Source organism: Haliaeetus albicilla, chromosome 1 (genome assembly GCF_947461875.1).
Source record: "Haliaeetus albicilla chromosome 1, bHalAlb1.1, whole genome shotgun sequence".
Lineage (NCBI taxonomy): Eukaryota > Metazoa > Chordata > Aves > Accipitriformes > Accipitridae > Haliaeetus > Haliaeetus albicilla.
The window spans coordinates 9,197,187-9,217,354 of record NC_091483.1 but is presented as its reverse complement, the minus strand read 5'-3'; the positions used below and the strand labels follow the sequence as shown (position 1 = coordinate 9,217,354).

At 42.4% G+C, this 20,168-nt stretch overlaps 1 protein-coding gene across 3 annotated transcripts in view; it reads right to left on the bottom strand.

Moving 5' to 3' along the window:
* The window catches only part of BMP2K (BMP2 inducible kinase), a 66,980-nt gene extending 47,339 nt beyond the window's left edge, over positions 1-19,641 (bottom strand). The window contains exon 1 of one of the 3 annotated variants that reach the window (XM_069778840.1): positions 19,161-19,641. In XM_069778840.1, coding sequence (XP_069634941.1) covers positions 19,161-19,335 — 175 coding nt within the window. In that variant the 5' untranslated portion in view covers positions 19,336-19,641. The remainder of the gene's footprint in view (positions 1-19,160) is intronic. The other 2 variants (XM_069778823.1, XM_069778832.1) reach the window with 2 other exon arrangements.
* Positions 19,642-20,168: the final 527 nt, after the last annotated feature.

The following is a 20,168-nucleotide window of genomic DNA, read 5'->3' as shown; positions in this document are numbered from 1 at the left end:
CTCCAAACAATATGAAGAAATAAAAACCTTCTTGCAAATACATAATGAAGGACAGCAGAAAGGCCTCATTAAATGTTTCACACACATGCTCTGTGCTGCAAAAAAAAAAAAAAAGAAAAAACCACAAAACAAAAAAACAACCACAAACAACTCCGAGCTCTATAGCTTTATGGGGTTCCAAGACATCAAAGAAGCCAGCATCCAAAAGAACAGGACACTTATGAAGAAAAATCAGGAAAGAAGTAGTCCTTCTCCACAAGAAAAGCATGACCTCATGAAAAAAACAGCTCTTAATACCCACATGCACTTCAATACAGAGCACTGGGAAAGGCCATTTTTTTAATAACTGTTAAGCACCACATCGATGTTCTATTTTACCAGGAATTTTGAGTAACCTCCTTTCTGCCACAGTTGCAGATGAACCCATGTCAAAAGCAAGTTCTTGCAGCTCAGTTTTGATCACATCTTTACATAGTATATAACAAACAGCTCATTCTTGGAGCTCAGAGCGTACTTCTCCAATCCTGATACACTGCTAACATGCTGCACAGGCCCCTCTTCCATTATGCTGCTCGATTTCTTCTCTCCTGATATACTGCTACAATGCCTGTAACTTGCTAAGTTCATTGGCACCCTGTTAGGATAATTACAGGGCATTTCCTCAAATTATCAGAAAATCCCTCCTTCCCGCAACAAAGGAAGTCCTTCCTCCACAGAGGCAGTCTTCTGTTAGTCAGTACAGATGTTGTATTACAGGCTTATTTATGGGAGCCATAGACTAAGAGCATACACAAGAAATACTTGAGAGTTTTGCATAGAGAACACTATTTAGTTCTTCAAGCTAATAAAATTTTAATCTATTTGTGACAGCAAAACCTTTAAAAACACACAGAACTTAAACATTTGAAAATTTTTAATCAGACTCCAAACACCGTATGATTGTTGAGATGCTACATATTAATGGAAACTTACAATGCAGTTCGCAAGCTTTATGAAGAATTTTTGCTCAAGTACTCCATTTTTGTCAAAACCTCCACAGGGCAAGGAAGCCACTGACCAAGGTTCTGCACTTCCATTCCTGAAGCACCTCTGCATGAGAAGATGATGGGACATCCCATTAATGAAAGTATCAGTTCCCCAGCTATGTGGCAAGAATTCCTGCAACAGCTGCTATATACCTCATGTTGTACACTAGACTTCCAGAGCGTGGGTTGAAGGTCATACAGGTTTCATCAGCCCAGTACGCTGCCACCATTTCATATGCTTCTACACTGCTGCCTCATTGCACCAGTCGTTGCTGGCCCCGAGCTCAGCAAGAGCATTCCAGCTCCCAGGAAGGTGCCGTACGTGAGCTGTCCCAACCACCCTGGCTGTATGGCTGCCAACTGAAGCCCTAAGACCTGTGTTTGCAGAAAGCACTGTAAAGTGGCCTTCCTGCTGAATAAAGGCAGCATTACATGACACTAATCATATATATGCACATTTACATTTTTATATATTCCTATATATGCTCTTGTGTGTGTATTTTTAGTAAAGCGTACTGCACAAGTCTCAGGCGTGAACACAAGGCTCTGAGACATGGCTCCATCCGGAAAAGCAGTTGACAGATGTTGCCTGCAAGCTGAAGAGCTCGGCATTCCCACAACCAAAAGCAGAAATAGCTCCCTACTTTTAAAATAATCCATTTCTACATACACACACACATTTTGGAGCTCTCTATTTCTCCACTTTATTTTAAGCATGCAGACAACGCGTTCCAAGGGACATACCACTGTTCCTTTTCCCACTGCCCACACAAATTCCCACCGCGTAACAATCTGAATATCAGGGCTAGTTTAAACAAGCAGCACTGCTTTCTTCAAACCAGCATCTGCTCTTAAAGCAGCGCTGTGAAAATAGCAGCTGTGAAACGCATACCAACAGGACATTACAGTACACCCCATAAAAAGCAGGCCTGCTATGCATACCTCTATCTGCTAATTGGACTGTTACCCGTGCCGATGAGCAGGCAGTCTCACGTTTTATTTCTTCTAGCACCAACTGCAGTCCAACTTAGCAAAAACCTTTGACATAAGCCCCTGAGACTACTTGGGGCATCCAAGACACTTCAACTTACTAAGGTGCTCTGGGAAAGATGAATTAAGGTCTGCTATAGATTTTTGTGAAAAGTTTCCTTATTTAGTAACACCTATGCACCAGACATACCCAGCTGCCAAACTGAAAAAAAAAAAAAAATTATCTGGTGTTCTTACTGGGACAAGGATGAGCAGTTATGTTGCAAAGGAGAGCATACAAATGCCAAACGCACAAATCACTTCATTTTTTAGCCATTTAAAAATAATTAGATCACCTGATACAGTGTGCAGTCATAAACAAAACCCACAGAAGCCAGTGATGCCAACAGGTACTAATATTTTTATCATAAAGAAGTAGTAAAGCTTTTAGCCCAGCAAAGTTCACATACTTAGAGACTTCAACTTGTCAACTATACTTTCTCTTAACATGAAAGATCCTAAAAGCTTGCTACAGAGAAAAAAATTAACTCTATGCAAATTTAACTGCTACACAGGATGCTACAGGGAGCTGCCCAGAAATCACAGGAAAACCCAAGACAGACAACAGGTAAGACAGACAGTGGGGTGGAGTAGACAGGAATATTAAAAATATCAGTCCAAAATTGGCATCTTTTTCTTCTTTTAAATCCCAAGAAGTATTCCTATGGCATTGACCTCAACGTTTTTTTCCCTCAGTTGTGAAGTTAGTATTCATCAAAAAGCCTTAACAGTAATTTTTAGCCATCGCCTCTGACAACACTGTCATTCCCTCCTGGCCTGTAAGGACCAGCAAGGAAGCATGAAATAGTCAATGGTTACACATTGCAGCTTGTTTAGGTGAAGTCCTCTAAATTTTGAAAATCGTATCCTCTGTAAAGCCTCTTCTCTGCTCCCTGCCAACAGGCAACATCCCTCTCAAGGAAAAAATACCTAAAGAAAATGACCCTAAGGCAAGCACATGTGCGTGTGAGAGCAACAAAGATACTATTAACTGGCCTACCTATTCTGTCAACCCAGTATTAAGCGCATTTTAAAAATTGTCATTTAATGAGGTCATACAGACTTTGGAACATTCTTCTTCTGTATGGTGCAAACCTGTTCTAGTCAGCTAGAGTCCTACAGCACTAGGCTGGATTGTCAACTCAAACTACTACAGACACCTCACAAGTTTAAATGCCAACATTACAGTTCTAGATTTAAGGAAGTTTTGTCTGACAGCTGGCCGATCAAGATACTCAAGCTTTGATCTAGCCAACAGCAAAAGGAACAAGGCTCAGCATCCTGCATTGAAGACAACCAAGCTTCATGGTCCTTCAAGTATCCAGGTGACTTGCTATCCATAGTTGACTATAATGACAACACTGCTTCCATGCCATCTTCTGGCTGCCTCAACTATTTTGCTTCTAGAGAAATAAAAATAAACCCCAATTTCCTAATGCAGATAAATTTGCAAACTATTTGAATTTAACACAACTACTGAAATAGATGCACTTGCAATTCCTGCACTATTCTGTCAAGCTTAAGGAAGATGAAACCACACTGAGTAGCTGATTTAATGCATGCTCAAAAAAAAAAAGGGCAAACATTTGATACACCGTGTAATACATCTTATGCATGCAAGACAAAACATTATATTTCTTAGGTTAAAAACGATCCCTTCTTTACCCCATACTCTTGTTAGAAGAAATATGAAAAACCTCTCTACATTTCAATTTCAAGTCAAGCTGCCTGAGAATGTCACAACTGCTGTACAACTTTCATATATTATTTTATCACCTCCTCGTGCTATTCCCTGTTAAAAAAAAAACTAACACATTTACCTCTACAACCATGTTTAACGGATTCTCGTATTTAAGTGAACTAATATTTTACCTTCTCTCATAAGGAAGATAGCACAGAAACTGAGTAGTAGAGTACCAACGGTTCAATTAATTGATAGTGAATATCAAAACATTCACCTCTTTTCACCTCCGGATTCTGCAATCATGTTGTAACAGAAATTACTTCAGAGTACTAAACAGCTCCATTATCTGTACTAACAGAAACTGAAAGTAGGAAATTAAGGTAAAATTTGGCAACAAGTCACAATCTGCTGGGCTTCATTCACAAAGTCAGCTCTTAAAAGTTCTAGGGCTACACTGTCATGCAGAGAGGAAAGGGTACTGGTAGTTTTTTCTATCAAAAAGAACGAGAGCTTTCTTCTCACAGGAACAGGACAAGTATTTGTGTTTTAAGAGATTATCCAGCCTGCTCCCACCATTGGTGGGGACAAGGAAACACTTCGGCACAACATAGAGTTGTCAGAGATACCTTATGCAGTTTACTGTACAAAGACAGCACAACAGTTGGTTTACAGGCACATCAGTAACAAAAGCAAAACAGCATTCAGTTCAGCACCTCCTAGTTCACTGCTCAAAGCTCATTTTCCAGTCTGGAAACAACTCTATCTTCTAACAATGCAAGGATTTTCACGTGACTTATACTTTTGAGATGTACAGTAATGCAACCAATCCATTTACTTTCTTCAAATTCTTTCCTTCTTCGCAAATGCACTTCTTGCACATCCCAGTACACTTAAACAAACGTGATTTCTCTTTATAGGGCAGGTCAGCATTTTTAAAGCAAGTTACCTTTGTACAGGCCTAGAAAGTTCTGTCGGCTATTGCTGTTGATTCTCCCATCCACAGTGCATTACAATACTTATAATTGCATCCCTAACTTGGCATTTTTATAATCTCCCTAGCTGGCATAAACCAGTTCTGGAATAAAAAAAAAAAAGATAGAAGGGCAAGACACACAATCCACACTTCTGAAGCCAAGAAACACTTGTCAAGAGTGACAGCTGTTTGCAGGAGCAAGCAAGACTTTCCCCAAGAGACAGACCTTCATGTCACTGATGCTTCCTTTTCCAAACAGTAGGATTAAAGAACAAACAGAAACTCACACAACAGAACCCTACCAACCAACCCGAACATTGGGGTTTTTTTTGGTCAAGGTCGAGACTGTTGACTCAACATTTATGTAAGGGATTATGCTGTGTAATCTAGGCCAAAACATTTAATTCAATTCCATTTCACCAAGCCATTAAACCTCTAGTCTCTCAAACTTTAGTACACTAGACATACCGTGTTACTCAAGATGTAACCAAGGTGATGCCTTTAGGCAGGATGTGCTTCCTGCCCAACTTTTCACAAGAAAGGTTGTCAACTTGTCCAAGACATTGGTAAGATACCTGTCACAAGCATCTGCTAGCACAGTTAAAGAAGAAAAAAAACACACCAAAAAAAAAAAACTTTGAACAGCAGTTGTATCTTCAACATGAGAAGGTTTTTTCGCCCTCCCTCCCAACTTCGTTTGTTCACTGAATTCAGCTCCATTTGTAGTTTACTCTGAACTGAAAACAAAGGGAGTTTGAAAAGCAGGACAATGACATTATCTGTGTATATAGACTACACAGAAAAATGAAGTTACTCATTGTACAACACTGACGCTATGATCAATAGAACCCATTAATTAATTCATTTTGTAGATTGATTTCAAATGTCTTTTGCTAAGCATTTTTAATGCACACAACAGTTGATTTTTTGAAAAACCTTGATTTTAACTCCAATAGAATAAACAAGTGTCGAAATAAAATAGTTACGGAATGGTTAAATCGGTGGGTACAGATACAATATATACCTAATATGTAACCACCGCAACTTTTTCGGAACTAAAGTCCTTTGTCATACTGAATGGTTACCACCCAGTTAAAAAAACCCATACACATACACCCCTTTTCTTTAACTAACTCTTATTTGCTCTGTAGTTTGTCTTGCATTTCCCTTGAAATCACTATTTTAATTAGAATTTAAATATGCAAGCGTAAAAATCCAAAGCAGAGAAAGTCAGAGAATGGATCTATAACCTCACACATGAATAACTCACACACTGAATACCACAAAGCTACCATGGCAAAGAAACAAGGCAAAGCATAAGGTGCCCAGCTTCAGCAAAACAGCTAGTTCTACAGCATCTTGGAGAAGTGCCATCTTTCATTGCAAAAGAAACAAAAGAGTCACCAGGCCATGGAGAGATAAACCAAGCAATTCATAATGCTAGAAGCATTTCAGACTAAGGCAGATGTCATAGGAAGATTCTCTGGTTAACTATTTTCCTGAGGCATCATACACAAACTAAATTAGCAAGATGAAACACGTATCTCTTCTCCACTAGATTCTACATAGTCTCACTCACATCTTCACATCCAACTGTAATCACCAGTGAACTCATTGACCATTTTTCATACATGAGAGTGATCAAAACTGGATTAACTGGTTGGAATTAGTTGTTAAGACTATCCAATATGAATATTTGAGGCAAGCAGTATAAGGATTTTCATTATCTCACCTCATCTTCTGTAGCTTTCTGCAAATACTTGCATATGTTTACACTCTGAGCGTACCAAAGGAACATATATAGACCTATATGGCATATGAACAACAGGGAGCCAAAAAACTTTAAGAACAAAATATCTGATATTTGACCTGCTTATAGCAATAAATAGAATTTAAAAATATTTTACGTAATAATATTTCCTTGGCACGTGCATGGGGGCAGGCATTATTAAAGCTCCATCTGGTTCACGCTGAATGGATTTGAATACTTCAATTCACATACAAAAGATCTCTTTATTAAGACTGCCATCTGACTTATTTTACATCTGTGACATGTGACGATTTAAAAAGAGACACTGAAACTTCTAAACAGTGTAAGCAGCTTCATCATTTTAAATAAAAATCTATGCTGCAATGTCAACAGGATTCTGAGTATCGGAGTCAAGATTATCGAAATCATTTAATACCTCTCACATCTACTGTGTTTCAAGGCAGAGTCATTCAACAACAGCAGTAACTCTGAACAAGGTAGTTACTCATTAAACAGACCTGTCTGGAAGCCCATGTGGGTTTGGGTTAGTCTGAAAAAATGAAAGCATTGGGACCCATCTACCACCTAAACCCAAAGATGTCCTTCAACAAAAACTTGCTCTTAGAAATGCAGGTATATAATTCAACATCAGCTTAACAGAACAAAAAGTCAAAAAGAAGAATTAAAACAGTCCATTTGATGGACACAATCAAACATTTCAAGAAAGCACAAATCTGGGAAGGTAATACTGTAAATTCAAACCAAGATCGGAGGAACTTGAAGACGCCTACATGACTAAACCAAATAAGATGCAACACACTGTGTTTTCTTTTGATGAGCTTCTATATGGTTACACTGCTTTTAGAACCACCATAATAGTTCTATTTCTGTCTTCAGAATGCCTAAGGAATCTCTGCATAACTCATTCTGAGAATAAATAATCCTCCTGCTGCTTTCATGAGTTCTCATTAAGTAAAAGCCAAGTGATACTACGTGATAACTCATCTAAACTGAACTCAAGGTGAAGGTCTTAACTCTGCAGACACAGACCATGCTACTGAGCACTGTGGAAAGACAGCAGGGCTCTGAAGAACGCAATTACTTCATTTTGTTTTTTTTCAAAATGTTTGTTTTCCTGCACATGATGCACAAAACAGAACCGATTACATGTCTAACAGTGACACAACAAATTTCATTCACATTTCCTATTCTTGAATATAGCATGTGTTCCATGAGACCAGTCAGGTCCTTAAACATGTGTGTCAGCAGAGTAATTAAGTGCCTCATATTCTTTAATGATGTATTAGCTCAGGATCTGAGACATCAAGTTCAAAACCAAAATACCAAGAGGAATCACCTCCTCCTGTGTTTACGCTGCTGCAATCCAAAAGAGCACTTGGCTCTGTCAGAGTTCTTAAACAGCACAGACTAAGTCCATGCACATTTAGCAGCTGGATGAACTGCTCCAAGTTTTGCTCCTCCATAGCTTGCCTCTCCAAAGAAACACTGCTTTCATATAGTTTCATGCAAGAAATTTGGTATCTATCCAAAACAAAAAAAAAAAAGAAAAAAAATTGTTTAGCAACAACTTCTCTAAATAAAAGCACACTCAGTTTTTCAACCCACAGGAATTGCAGAAGAACTGAAGAACATGTCACATTAACTACTAACTTCTAAAACTATTTTTTGTTTTGTAAGGGAAGTCGCAAAATGCTGCAATAACAACTCATTAGAACTGCTACTGAAAGACAGAATGCACAGACAGAAATCACAATCCAAATAAATTTAAAAAATGAGAATTAAAACAAGTCAGTACAACAGCACAGGAATTAAACCAAGAATTGGACAATTCCTAAGTATTAGTATGTAACTCTTAGAGACTTGCGCCTTAAAGGCTCAAGGTGTCACAGGAAAAAATTCATCCATTAAAATAATGTGCTAGTTTGGAGGAAGCCCAACATATACATTATCCCAAAGAAAATCTCCTCAAGTCCTGGAATATCAGAATTCATAGTTTTGTATATGGCAATCAAGGCACAGCATATTGCAGAAGCGATGCGGAAGAAATGGTCACAGAGCCAGGACATTCCAAACTCTACCCCTACCTCTTGTACAGGCTTGTTGTATGACTCGGGGCAAATCCCTTCATCTTCTTTCGTTTCTCCATCTGCGAAATAATGACCCTCCCTAAGGCAATGCTGTGTTCTTAGATCAATACCAGCTTTGAAACCTCTTGAACAGCAAGACAAAAAAATGCTAAGAGGTGTTCATCTCACACGAGTCTACATAATCATTTCTGCAGTATTTTTACCATTTGCATCAGAAGTAGCGAGGCACACATAACAAGAATCAAGGCTAAGAAAAGCCTATCATACCTTCACAAGGAGAACACTGCAGGTTCACTAGTTTTCAGTTCCACAATGCAGACTTTATGTTTTCTAATACGTTCACGTTGCTCAAGAATCAAGTAGCATGTCTTTTGCTACTCAAACCAAAAGATATATGCCCCACTTAAATGACCCCCAGGATCGAGTAAATTTTTTATTTCCAGCTTTTAACCTGTTCTTTTCTGTGCACTCTCCTCCACCTTGCTTCTGTTCAGAGAGCCAGTTTCACAACTGACACAACCCACATGCAAGACATCCCACTGCCACTAGTAAAAAGTAACTAACCTAGACAAGCATGAGCAAGGAACACATGAATCAGAGAAGGGGGGAAAGGTTCCTACCTTCTTAACCAGTAAACAAACACTCAAGAGACTGAAATCCATTCCAAGACAGCCAAGAAAGCAAAAAAGGAATTAATCTTCCGTGTTAGCAGCTAGACAGCAATGAAGAGAAAAAACAACCTAGTCCTTCAAGAGAACAGGGGTTTCATGTTCACTGCCTAACTTAAGCTGGAGAGAAAAATACAGGACATGGCATCTCAACCACAGCAGAATGACAGACTAGAGATGATGTGACCTGTGTTGGTGTAGTGCTGCTCAGCATCACAGGGGTCTGCAAACTAGCCTCAGACTTTCAGCTTAAGGTATTACAAATAGGCAAATATTCCCAACATTTCAGGAAGCAGCTGTTCACCCAGTATATTAACAGCTTTTAAGCTAAACCTGCAAAAACACATGAGGAAAAAACTTCCATTCCAAAGCAGATGCCTGCAAATCTTAAGATTTCTTAGGAAAAGGACTGCATCTCAAGCCATGAAGTTACAATTAGGTGGCTGACCATGTCCATGTTCCTGGTTAGTCCCAAATACAGAATATAATGTGTTTACTAGAACCCCCTGTTATCTGACACCATTACACTCCACATTTTGGCAGGCATAGAGCATTCATTGTGTCAGTTAACACAGCTCTGCTTACAAACAGCAACTCATTTGACTGTGGTAACCTACTTATCTAGACTATTATGGAGGCAAAAAATAGCCACAACAAGTAAAATACAGCTCAAGGTTAAGAAATTAAGCAGTTTCGAGAATGAAGACTTAAAAAGAATGCTGCAAACCAAAACCATGCCAGAGACAAGAAGCACAATCTAACTCATAACCTCAAACACTTCTCCTCTGAACACGAGATGAAATCTATTTAGCAAAAAATGAGACATTCACCAGACACCATGTGTGCGCACATATAAAGCTAAAACAAACAAACATCTACAGCTATAAAGATGTCTAAGTTCACACAGTTAACACGTGTGTATATTAAAGCATGCTCATTATTCCCGGGTGTCAAAGGGAAGTAGGCCTGTAATTACACTGCTCCGTAGAGACCGAGTCCCATCTTTGGCATTAACTTCAGCTCCCCATGCACAGAAAAACTGTACAAATACTTGCATATGGGTAACATACTAGTTAATGACTGAGAGCTCTGATATTACACTAACAAAAGCCCAGAGAAATAAACACACTCTTCCCGGAATCACTGGTTTCTAGTTAACACTTGTCTGAAAATGAATTCTACTTTTATTAACTAACAAAGTTTTCCTTTTCTATGTTGACATGCAAAATACTGAGATATAATGACAAAAAAAACCCCGCAAACGTTCAGTTGAACCAACAAAACACAGACACCCAAAATAAAATCCTACGCAGCTTCTTTTAAAGCCAGGCCAAGTCTCTCACAGACAAAGCTAATGTATCCTCTATTATTACAGGCTGCCTTACCCTTTGAGGGTTTCCAGGAGTTTCACAGCAATAACACCTGCATGCATACTCCCCCTTTCACCACTACTGTGACATTAGCATATTTTATCAAAGCACATCCGCAAGAGAAAAAGCAAGTATATGGCATATACATTTATTACATCTGTCTTTCGTCAAAATTTGGCAAAGGAAAGATGGCTTGAGTTTGTGCATCATATTAACATGATACTGCTACAAATCAAGTTGCTTCTCCTATAAAACCATCTGACTCTTGGCCACTATCCCAAAAACTCAGCTCAGAATTACTAGATTCCAAAGTACTTGCTCAGTATTTAACTACTTCTGCGCACACAGAAGTTAAATTGATAACTTTCTTGAAAAAGAACGGAACAATTACGTGCAGTTAACAGAGGCATAATATTACATGTTCACGTACATAGCAATGTAGAAAGTCATGTCATTCGGGGATGCAAAGACTAACCACTTGACCACCGAAGACCATTAGACCACATGTCCCTAAGAGCTGAACTTGGACTTAGCTATACAATAGATACCTTCGTCAGCCTACAGATGTTTCCTAATGTGTTAATTTCTCCATCTGTGTAGAAGAGGCACACAACAGCTCTGGAGAGTACAGTGAGAATAACTGTTCTCCCAAAGTACCACCAAAGTTCAGTCACCACACTAGTTATCCAACTAAAAAAACTGAAGTTAAAGCATTGCTTTTGTGCCCAACATTACACGAAAAGACATTTTTACCTGCATCTTGATGTAAGACTAGGACCACATGCAAATACCCAAACTGCTTCCTGGTTTGTTTTCTTTTTCATTACACACAATACAGCTACATCCTGTAACAGGCAGAACAATGCTCTTGTTTCAAGTTGTTAGATGCCTTCATTAGGGTTGAAAACCTTGAAGATAAATCCCAAGCACTACAGCATAGGCTCCCTATCTTTCGTTACCCAGAGATCAAAACCTGGTTCAGCATCTCACCACTTGCTGTGCTGAATCTACACTTGAAGTAAGGCAGCCATGCTTATTATTGGGATTGTGCAAAAGCTTCACATGTATTCTATTCTACTTTTAGCCAAAACAAAAAGCAGACAGTTTTGAGTACTCGCCCCGCTTTTTTTCTCCCTTTATCTTTTCAACTCAAACCATTTCTGCTACTCAAATATTAGCAAAGCAAAACTGGTTGAGACAGAGTAACACGCTTGACCTTTACAGTCACATGTGAACATAGATTCAGTGATGTTATGCTCTGAAAAAAAAAGTTGACATGACCAATCCCAACTCAAATTCCACAAATGAACTTTCCAGACAACCTTGCAGCTAATAATCCACCTGAACAACTAAACTAGATTCCAACTGAAAATAAAGCAGTACCTACTGCAAAAAGCAGCATGCCACATGCTACATAACCACTAAACTAACGAAGAAAACCCCTAACGAACATGTCAGCTTGCCACGTATGAGAAGACTGCCATGCCACACAGTCATGGCAGAAGCGACCCTGCACCAGCTATATACGTAACACCTGCCACAATCAGCTCTTCCGCTGTGCAATCAGAATCTCATAGTCAGAACATCAGTCCACAGCACGCTTAAACACTTTAAAATACTAAAGTTAACAGATCCTTTACAATGGCACTTCTCTCTATTTGCCTCTTCAGAACAAGGCACAACACACGAGCCACATCTTAACACAAGAGAAAGCAGTGTAGGCCGTACAGCAGCACGCTTAGGAATTTATAGCAGCTGCCAGAGTTGCAAATCCCCAAGATAAATTAAAGACCCGAAATTCAGGGTAGTAAAGGTTAATTGAAATGGGACTTAAAGCATCCTAGAAGGGCAAGAAGAACCTTATGCACATCAGGAAGTTCGTCTATTTGGATTACTAATTGAACTGCTATTGCTAAGACACATAAGGTAGAAAAAAAACATCCACAACAAAACTTTCAAGACTATCCTAATTTTAGGACTGATTTTTTAAAAACTTACTAATCCTCCTTCCTGGACAATAAGCAATTCAGCCTTTACCACAGCTGTGATGTTGATCAGACTTTAAGACTCCCCTTCTTCCCTTATACAATTAATTGAAGAAAAGCCTCCAGAAAAAAACACTTGCACTAAAAATTAAGCAGCGTCACAATCCACAAATGCACAGCACAAGATCTCACAAAACAGGACTTGGATTCCTCTCCGTTAAGGTGCTAGTTTTCTTAGTCCTCGACTGGAACAGTATGAAAATAAAAGACCAACTGAATAATAAATGTCATCAAGTACTTGCAAAGACTGCACACTCAATTTAAGTGGGACAGTAGAGCTTGTAAGAGGCTCCTTCCTTCACTAGTTTGCCAGTAATGACTCCAAGAGGTTGCAGTGTGAGATGAATTATAAAAAAAAAAAAGGAGATTGAATTTTCAATTTTATAAAGGGAAGATTCGAGGTTTTAACTTGTCCTCCCTATTGAGAGGGACCTCTTCACAGAAAACTAAGCTTTAACCATCACATTAAATAAAGTAAGCAAACGTTCTGTGTTACACAAATATTAACTGATTAACCTAAAACAAATCCCCACTTGAGTGGCTTTTTCCCTGCCTCTCTAGTCCTAGAAACAAGGTCACTTAGGAAAACAACAGCTTCGTAAGATATAGCACCGGAAGGCTCAACACCACACAGCTCCAAACTCACCATTTTATCAGCTAGAACGATTAAAAAAAAACAGTATAATCACTATCACACAACTTCTTTCCACATAGACTAGAGCAAAGGAAATAAAGAAAGTTACAGCACAAGACCAGTAATGAGTTATGTTCAACCTCTCCTGTCTGAAGTTGCAAGACACAGAAAGGCTAACGAACAGCCTACTGCCTTTTCGAAACACAGCGACACTGCCTACCACTACTTCACATCCAGTTTGGGTACTTCTGGAAGCAAGTTGCACAGGGTATTACCGAGTGTCTTCCGTGTAAGTCTCTGACATCTCACCCCCGCTTTTATAAGCAATGCACTTGCTGTTGGGAAGGTTAAAATGGAAAAAAACTGTACAGAATTCATGACAACAGAGTTTCGCTTCCTCCCAACAGTGTCAGCCTAGTTGTTACCAAAAAACAAGGTTTTCGGGTCAAGATCATCACCTTCGTGTGCTATATTCACACCACTCTAGCACATTGCTCATCTATAACCAGGGCTAACATCTGTATCATAGGGAAACAGTAATTATTGGGTAATCCTGTGAAATACCGTTCAGTAAAGCTCACCCCCAGCCAGATTAGCGTTCGCAGTACTTGACAAAAAAAACCAAAACTAAGTAACAAAAAAACCCCCTTGTGCTTGTTTCTAAGACACTACTTGTTTTACTTCAAGGTTCTTTGCTAAGGATAACTCCAAGTCCAGCAGCACTGGCCCAGTATGTAAATTTACAACTACCTGCTAGCCACATAATGCTTTTATCAGGAAATAAAGGAGTAACCCTTCAGCACATGAAAGCGCCAACCCTCTTAGCTTCTCTGAAAAGTATAAACCCCAGATGGTCTAAGGTTTACATTCAGTCATCTCCCTTCTTCTTTTAGTATGGGACCAACCAAGCACCAGCTCATTTTTTGGAAGCACTTTGAGCTTAATTAACAAGGACAGGTACGGATTTCTGCCTCCTTGATGGAATCCTTCCAACAGGACAAATGCTTAGTGCCTCTACAGGCTGTTCCCTTAAAGCGGGGGGGGGTCAGAACAGGTACAAGCAACAGGGGACTACTGCCTGACATGGAGTTACCCCATTAATTGGGACTAAAAACAGTCTAATCAAGAAGTCAGGAAGCATCCAGATATGGTACTAATTGTCCTGGACAACAGGAGAACAACCAGCCTGAAGAACCCCTTGAAACTGCACTACTTTTAAACACCAGATCAAGACATGCAGGACACTAGATGACAGTTTATTAGCTGTACCACGGGGGGGGAAACACACTACACAGTACTATTTTTGTTTTAAGTAAGATGCAACAGCTTATGGCCCATGACTCCATTAATCAATTCTGAATAGAAAACAATGAAAGCAGTATGATCATCTTTCCATGTCCACAAATTAGCTTCCAAAACAAGCCAGGCACGTTCGAGAGTGAAGCTTGGGAGGCCACTGCACATTTCACAGAACCATAGAATGGTTTGGGTTGGAAGGGACCATAAAGGCGATCTAGTTCCACCCCCCCTGCCATAGGCAGGGACATCTTCCACTAGACCAGATAGCTCAAAGCCCCATCCGACCTGGCTTTGAACACTTCCAGGGAGAGGGCAGCCACAACCTGTCTGGACAACCTGTGCCAGTGCCTAGCCCCTCTCACAGGGAAGAACTTCTTCCTTATATCCAATCTAAATCTCCCCTCTTTCAGTTTAAAGCCATTACCCCTTGTCCTATCACTACATGCCCTTGGAAAAAGTCCCTCTCTGGCTTTCTTGTAGGCCCCCTTTAGGTCCTGGAAGGCTGCTATAAGGTCTCACCAGAGCCTTCTCTTCTCCAGGCCGAACAACCACAACTCTCTCAGCCTGTCGTCGTAGGAGAGGTGCTTCAGCCCCCTGATCATCTTGGTGGCACTCCTCTCGACCTGCTCCAACAGGTCCATGTCCTTCTTAGGCTGGGGGCCGCAAAGCTGAACACAGTACTGCAGGTGGGGTCTCACGAGAGCAGATTAGAAGTCATGTACAGTCTCTTTTTTTTTTTGTTTAAACATCCATAACTGTCTCTGCTTGCTTTGTCCACACTCATTAAAAACACACCCACAGACTAAATTTTACCACAACACTTGGCATGCCCACTTTGGCCTGCTCACGGTACAAAGACAACTTCAAACCTGAAGAAGTCTTCATTTATTCAGTTTCAACACCACAAAGTCCTGCCAAGCAATCAAGATGGTAAGACAACTGTGTATCTTCCAATGCCTATCCTTGTAGTGTCCAGAAAAATTAGTTTTACTGCAGTTCTTAGACTTAAGTAACTCCTTTCTGTTTTAAGTCAATGCAAAGAATGAAGTAGTATTATCCCCACATAAAGTCACAGGTTTCTATCTCCTCCTTACAGAAACCAAAAATGTTTGGGGAAGTTGCTAATTTTCACTTTCCTTTGCACTCTTCACAACATTAACTGTTTTGCATTGACATTTGAGATCAATTTAAAAGCATGTTTCATATTTTGTCACATCCAGTTTGCTGCAATTTCCGAACTAGAAAGTCTTTTTCAATATTGGAGTCACCATAACTGGAGTTCGCCGCACACCATCTATAACTTTGAACAGACATTTCTCCATATTTTTGTCAGATTTAATTTTCCAAACTTCAGCTGCATTGCACACGCTCTTGTTGAACAAAAAGATAGATATAAAGAGAAGGTGTGCCCTGTGTCTGTATCAGTCACTCGCTCCACGTACTTCTACTACCCCCTCAAAATGGATATGGACTCATTTTCTACATCGAACCTTAACCAAATTGATGTTTTTTTCCCCATCTCTGAAAAATAAACCATAAAAGCAAATACCTCCATCCAACAACATACTGGCCATTGGGTTATGAAGGCTAAGAAGTCACCAGAGCAGAGGTGTCTTTCAAACTAAATAAGCCATCCAACAGCCTACTAACTACAGCACTTCAACCTTTATACCTACTTTACTGCAAAATGATGCAGTTGCTTTAGATAGCATTATACATATTTATCCAAAAGTACTAGATTATAATGCTACATACTTTTGCCTTTAAAACACTGCAATAAAACAATATTGTCAAAGAGAACAGAAAAGCATTTTGAAGGCAACATCTGTATCAGCACAGGAAATCTACCACAGACTCATTACTGCAACCTAACAAGGTAGTTACAACTGGAGCCTTTTGGCATCACTGCTGCCGCTCGCTCTAGTTACCGGGAGCGTACGTCTTCTGCAAAACCAAGACCTAGCTTCATAAGACAACTCAGATGCAAAATTTGGAAGGGATGTGGCAAGGGGTGGTGGGGGTGTTTAAACAGTTTGACTCTGACAGACATATAATGCTATTAATTCTAAAAGCTAGTAAAAAAGCCTATCCATACCACACCACGGCTAACAGAACATTATACATCCGTTCTGAAACAGGCTCGTTACGTTCATTATATTAACGCATTAACACTTCATGACACAACCTAAAACTCCGATATGAGCATCTTCAACTAGCTTGTAAATGGTATTTCATCAGCACTAACACGAACTACCTGACAAGCCTGACACCCTCAGTAAAACTGGGTTTCAGAAAATCAAAGATGAAAAAATGCCTTACGCAAAGGGACTAGGAAAAAAATTACAAACCAAAACTTTGTTCCTCCCTGCCCCCCAAGGAGAAGGATTATTAAGCAGGGGATTTATAAAGCGTTAAGTATAAATAATAGATTGCAATATGACTAATATAACGTCAATAACATGCAATTATTTACTACTAATTGTTACTAAGTCAAGGGAAAAGCGGACTGTCAAGAAGTAATTCCTAGATAGAACACAACTTCTTCATTCATAAACTACTGTGCTCAGTTAGGAGTACCCGAGTGCCACTTGAACACTTAGGCACAGTAACCTTCCCACCAGTCACCACAGGGCACACATCTGCTGCCCACACACACACACTGTTAACCCAGCTGCTTCCCAACAGTCAGCAGACTCATAAGAGTATCATTGCCCCAGCTGCCTCACTTCCCTACTACCTCGACCATGCAGTTATGCCACCTGTTATTTTGTTCTCCTCTACGCCTTTTTGGGTCCTCCCTACTGAATAGGTCTGGTGTTGGCTTTAAGATTTTTCACAAGATGCAGCAGATTTACACTGCCCTGACTCTTATCAGTTCTAGTCCTAGGCATACATATTTAAGAGACCACACAAAAGCTGTAGAAAACTTTCCGTTTCGGTCTCGAAAGTAAGGAAGCCAATTTGCACAACACTCAACTGCTGAAATGCATACTCCCCCTGCCTCCAACCCCTTAAGGGCTACAAATTTGTTTCTACAAGCTACAGAAACACTAAGAAAAAAAAAAAAAGGCATCTATAGTGACTCTTAAAACAGCACGTTATGAGAAAGCTTTTCATAATATGCAGAACTGAACCAAGCACCATGCAATTTTCTTGCTTTCCACTATGTATATGGTTTTTGTGTTAACTTCCCAATTTACCCAGGAGCCTATGTCCATAATCTTTTTAAGAAGTCTCTATCCTGCAGCCAGCCCTGCAGAAAACTGATCTTCTGTCAGACCACAATGACTTCGAAGGAGCTCTCGGCAAGGACCACTCATATTTTAGGCAACCAGGTATGCAGCTGGCTAAGCCCTGACCTCATTTTCATAAGCCAAAGACAAAACACTGCTTTCTAAATATTAAGCACCAACTCCACTATTCTACTAAAAAACTTTTTCCAGAGAGCAATTAAAAATGTAAGTACCACCTAAACATTTTTATTTTAAATAGTATCTGCATGTACTTGTTAAAACCGCATCTTACATCTCCATCGAGAAATGCACATAAGCAATGAAAGTTTACTAGCACATTTATGCATAATCTGGTCTAAGCAATACACAGACATAAAAATGACAAAGATAAATTATTTTACCCACAACATCCAAAGCAGCGTGTTGCAGTGCTGCGAAACTCAGTAGCTACAAAGTATACAGGACTAGCCCTGTGCTCGGTGACCTAGGAAGCAAATTATACTTTATACATTACAACATCGGCTGCCACCAACTATCAGAGCTCAACACTGCACAGTTTCCCACACGCACACAGTGAAACTCAAATATGGCTGTTTTGACAATGGCCCATGCCAGCGCCTACTAAAGTCGTACGACTGACAAAGTCTAGCCAATTCTAAGACTACCTGAATTCACGCAACTCTTCCTTAAGACCCAATGGAGGTCCAACGAGGTAAAGTGCAAGTTACCGGCAAGAATTAGAAGTCAGGCACCTCGCAACAAGGAGAGAACAGCAATCCTCTACAGCAGAAGTTACTAGCGCCGCAAGCTCACTCGTGACCCTGCCAGAAACCTACAGCATTCCAGCAAGGAAGATCACAGTTTGGGGTTTGTTTTGTCGGTTTGGTTTTTTTTTTTCCAGATTAGCTGGTAAAGCCTACTACGGGATTAAACCGCCCTATTCGGACTCACGGGTTCCTGGCCACAGCGCCTCGATCTCACCCGCTGAATTGCCAGCCCGGCCAGCAGCCCACCTCTCTCTCGGACACCTCAGACCGGTCTACTCAACGCCAGCAAACTCTAAGCCACCCAACGAGCCCCAGGCACCAGCCAGCAACCGAAACAAGAAAAAAAAAACCCACAACCCACCAACCCCAACCCCCTTAACCGGCTTACAGCGGGTAAGCAGCCCTTCAGGGACGGGGAGAGCCAGCCGCCGGCTGGCAGAGCCCGTCCCGGCGAGGAGCGGGGCAGCGGGCCCCCGCCCGGCCCCACGGCCGCGCTCGGCCTCGGCCGCTCCCAACCTGCCCCACGGGCACCTCGCATGGCCCGGCTCCCCCCCCCGCCCCTGCCACCCCGTTACCTTCCGCCAGCACCTCCTCGGGGGTGACCTGGTAGCGTCCGACGGCCAGCACCTTGCCCAAGGCGACGCCGCTCCCCCCGCCGCCCCCGCCGCCGGAGCCCACAGACGCCGTCCCGCCGCCGCCGCCGCCGCCGCCGCTCCCCTCGGACTTGGGCATCCGAGAAAACTTCTTCATGGCGAGCGGGGCCCCGCCGGGCCCGCGGGACGGGGCGGGGGGGGGGGGGGGGGGGGGGCCGGGCGCAGGCGGCTGCCCGGCCCCGCGCGGCGCAAGGCGGCCGAAAAAGAAGCCGCCGCCGGGAGGGCTGCGAGCCTGAGGCGAAGGGCGGCCGTTGCCCCAACGGCTGCTGGCCGGAGCGGGGAGGGGGCTGTCCCGGTTCACATGCCGGCCGCGGCCCCCGCCCCGCTTCTCCTCGACCGCCGGCGCCGGCTGCCTGCGCCCGCAGCGACGACCGCGGCGGCGACGGAGGAGGAGGAGGAGGAAGGGGAAGGGGGCGGGCCCGGCCCCGCCACAGCCCCGCGGCGGCCGGGACGGGGAAGGCGGGCGCGGGGGGGGGGAGGGGGGGGCGGGAGAAGCCGCCTCGCCAGTGTGCGGCGCGACGGCGCATGCGCGGCCCCAGCTCCCTCACACACTCACACAGACACACCCGCCTTACACGCCCCGCCGCCTGGGCGGAAGTGAGGTTGTCAGCCTCGGGCGAGCACGTGGAGCGAGAGCGGGAGCGGAGGCGCGGGGGCGGGGGAAATCTCGCGCGCGACCCGCCGCCCCCCGGCCTCGCGCGCTCCCTCACGCCCTTGCGCGCGTGGCGACCGTTAGGGGCTCCAGTCGCCTCGCGCCGCTCCCCCCCCCCCCCCGGCCCGCCACCTCTCTGAGGCGCCGCGGGGCTCGGAGGGAAACACGCGTGGGGCAGACGGGACCCCTCAGCCTCGGCCCCGGCAAGAATCCCGCTTCGCTGACCCAGCCCGGGGCGGGGACGTACCCTGTGGAAGGGATCTAGGGAGAGGCGCAGC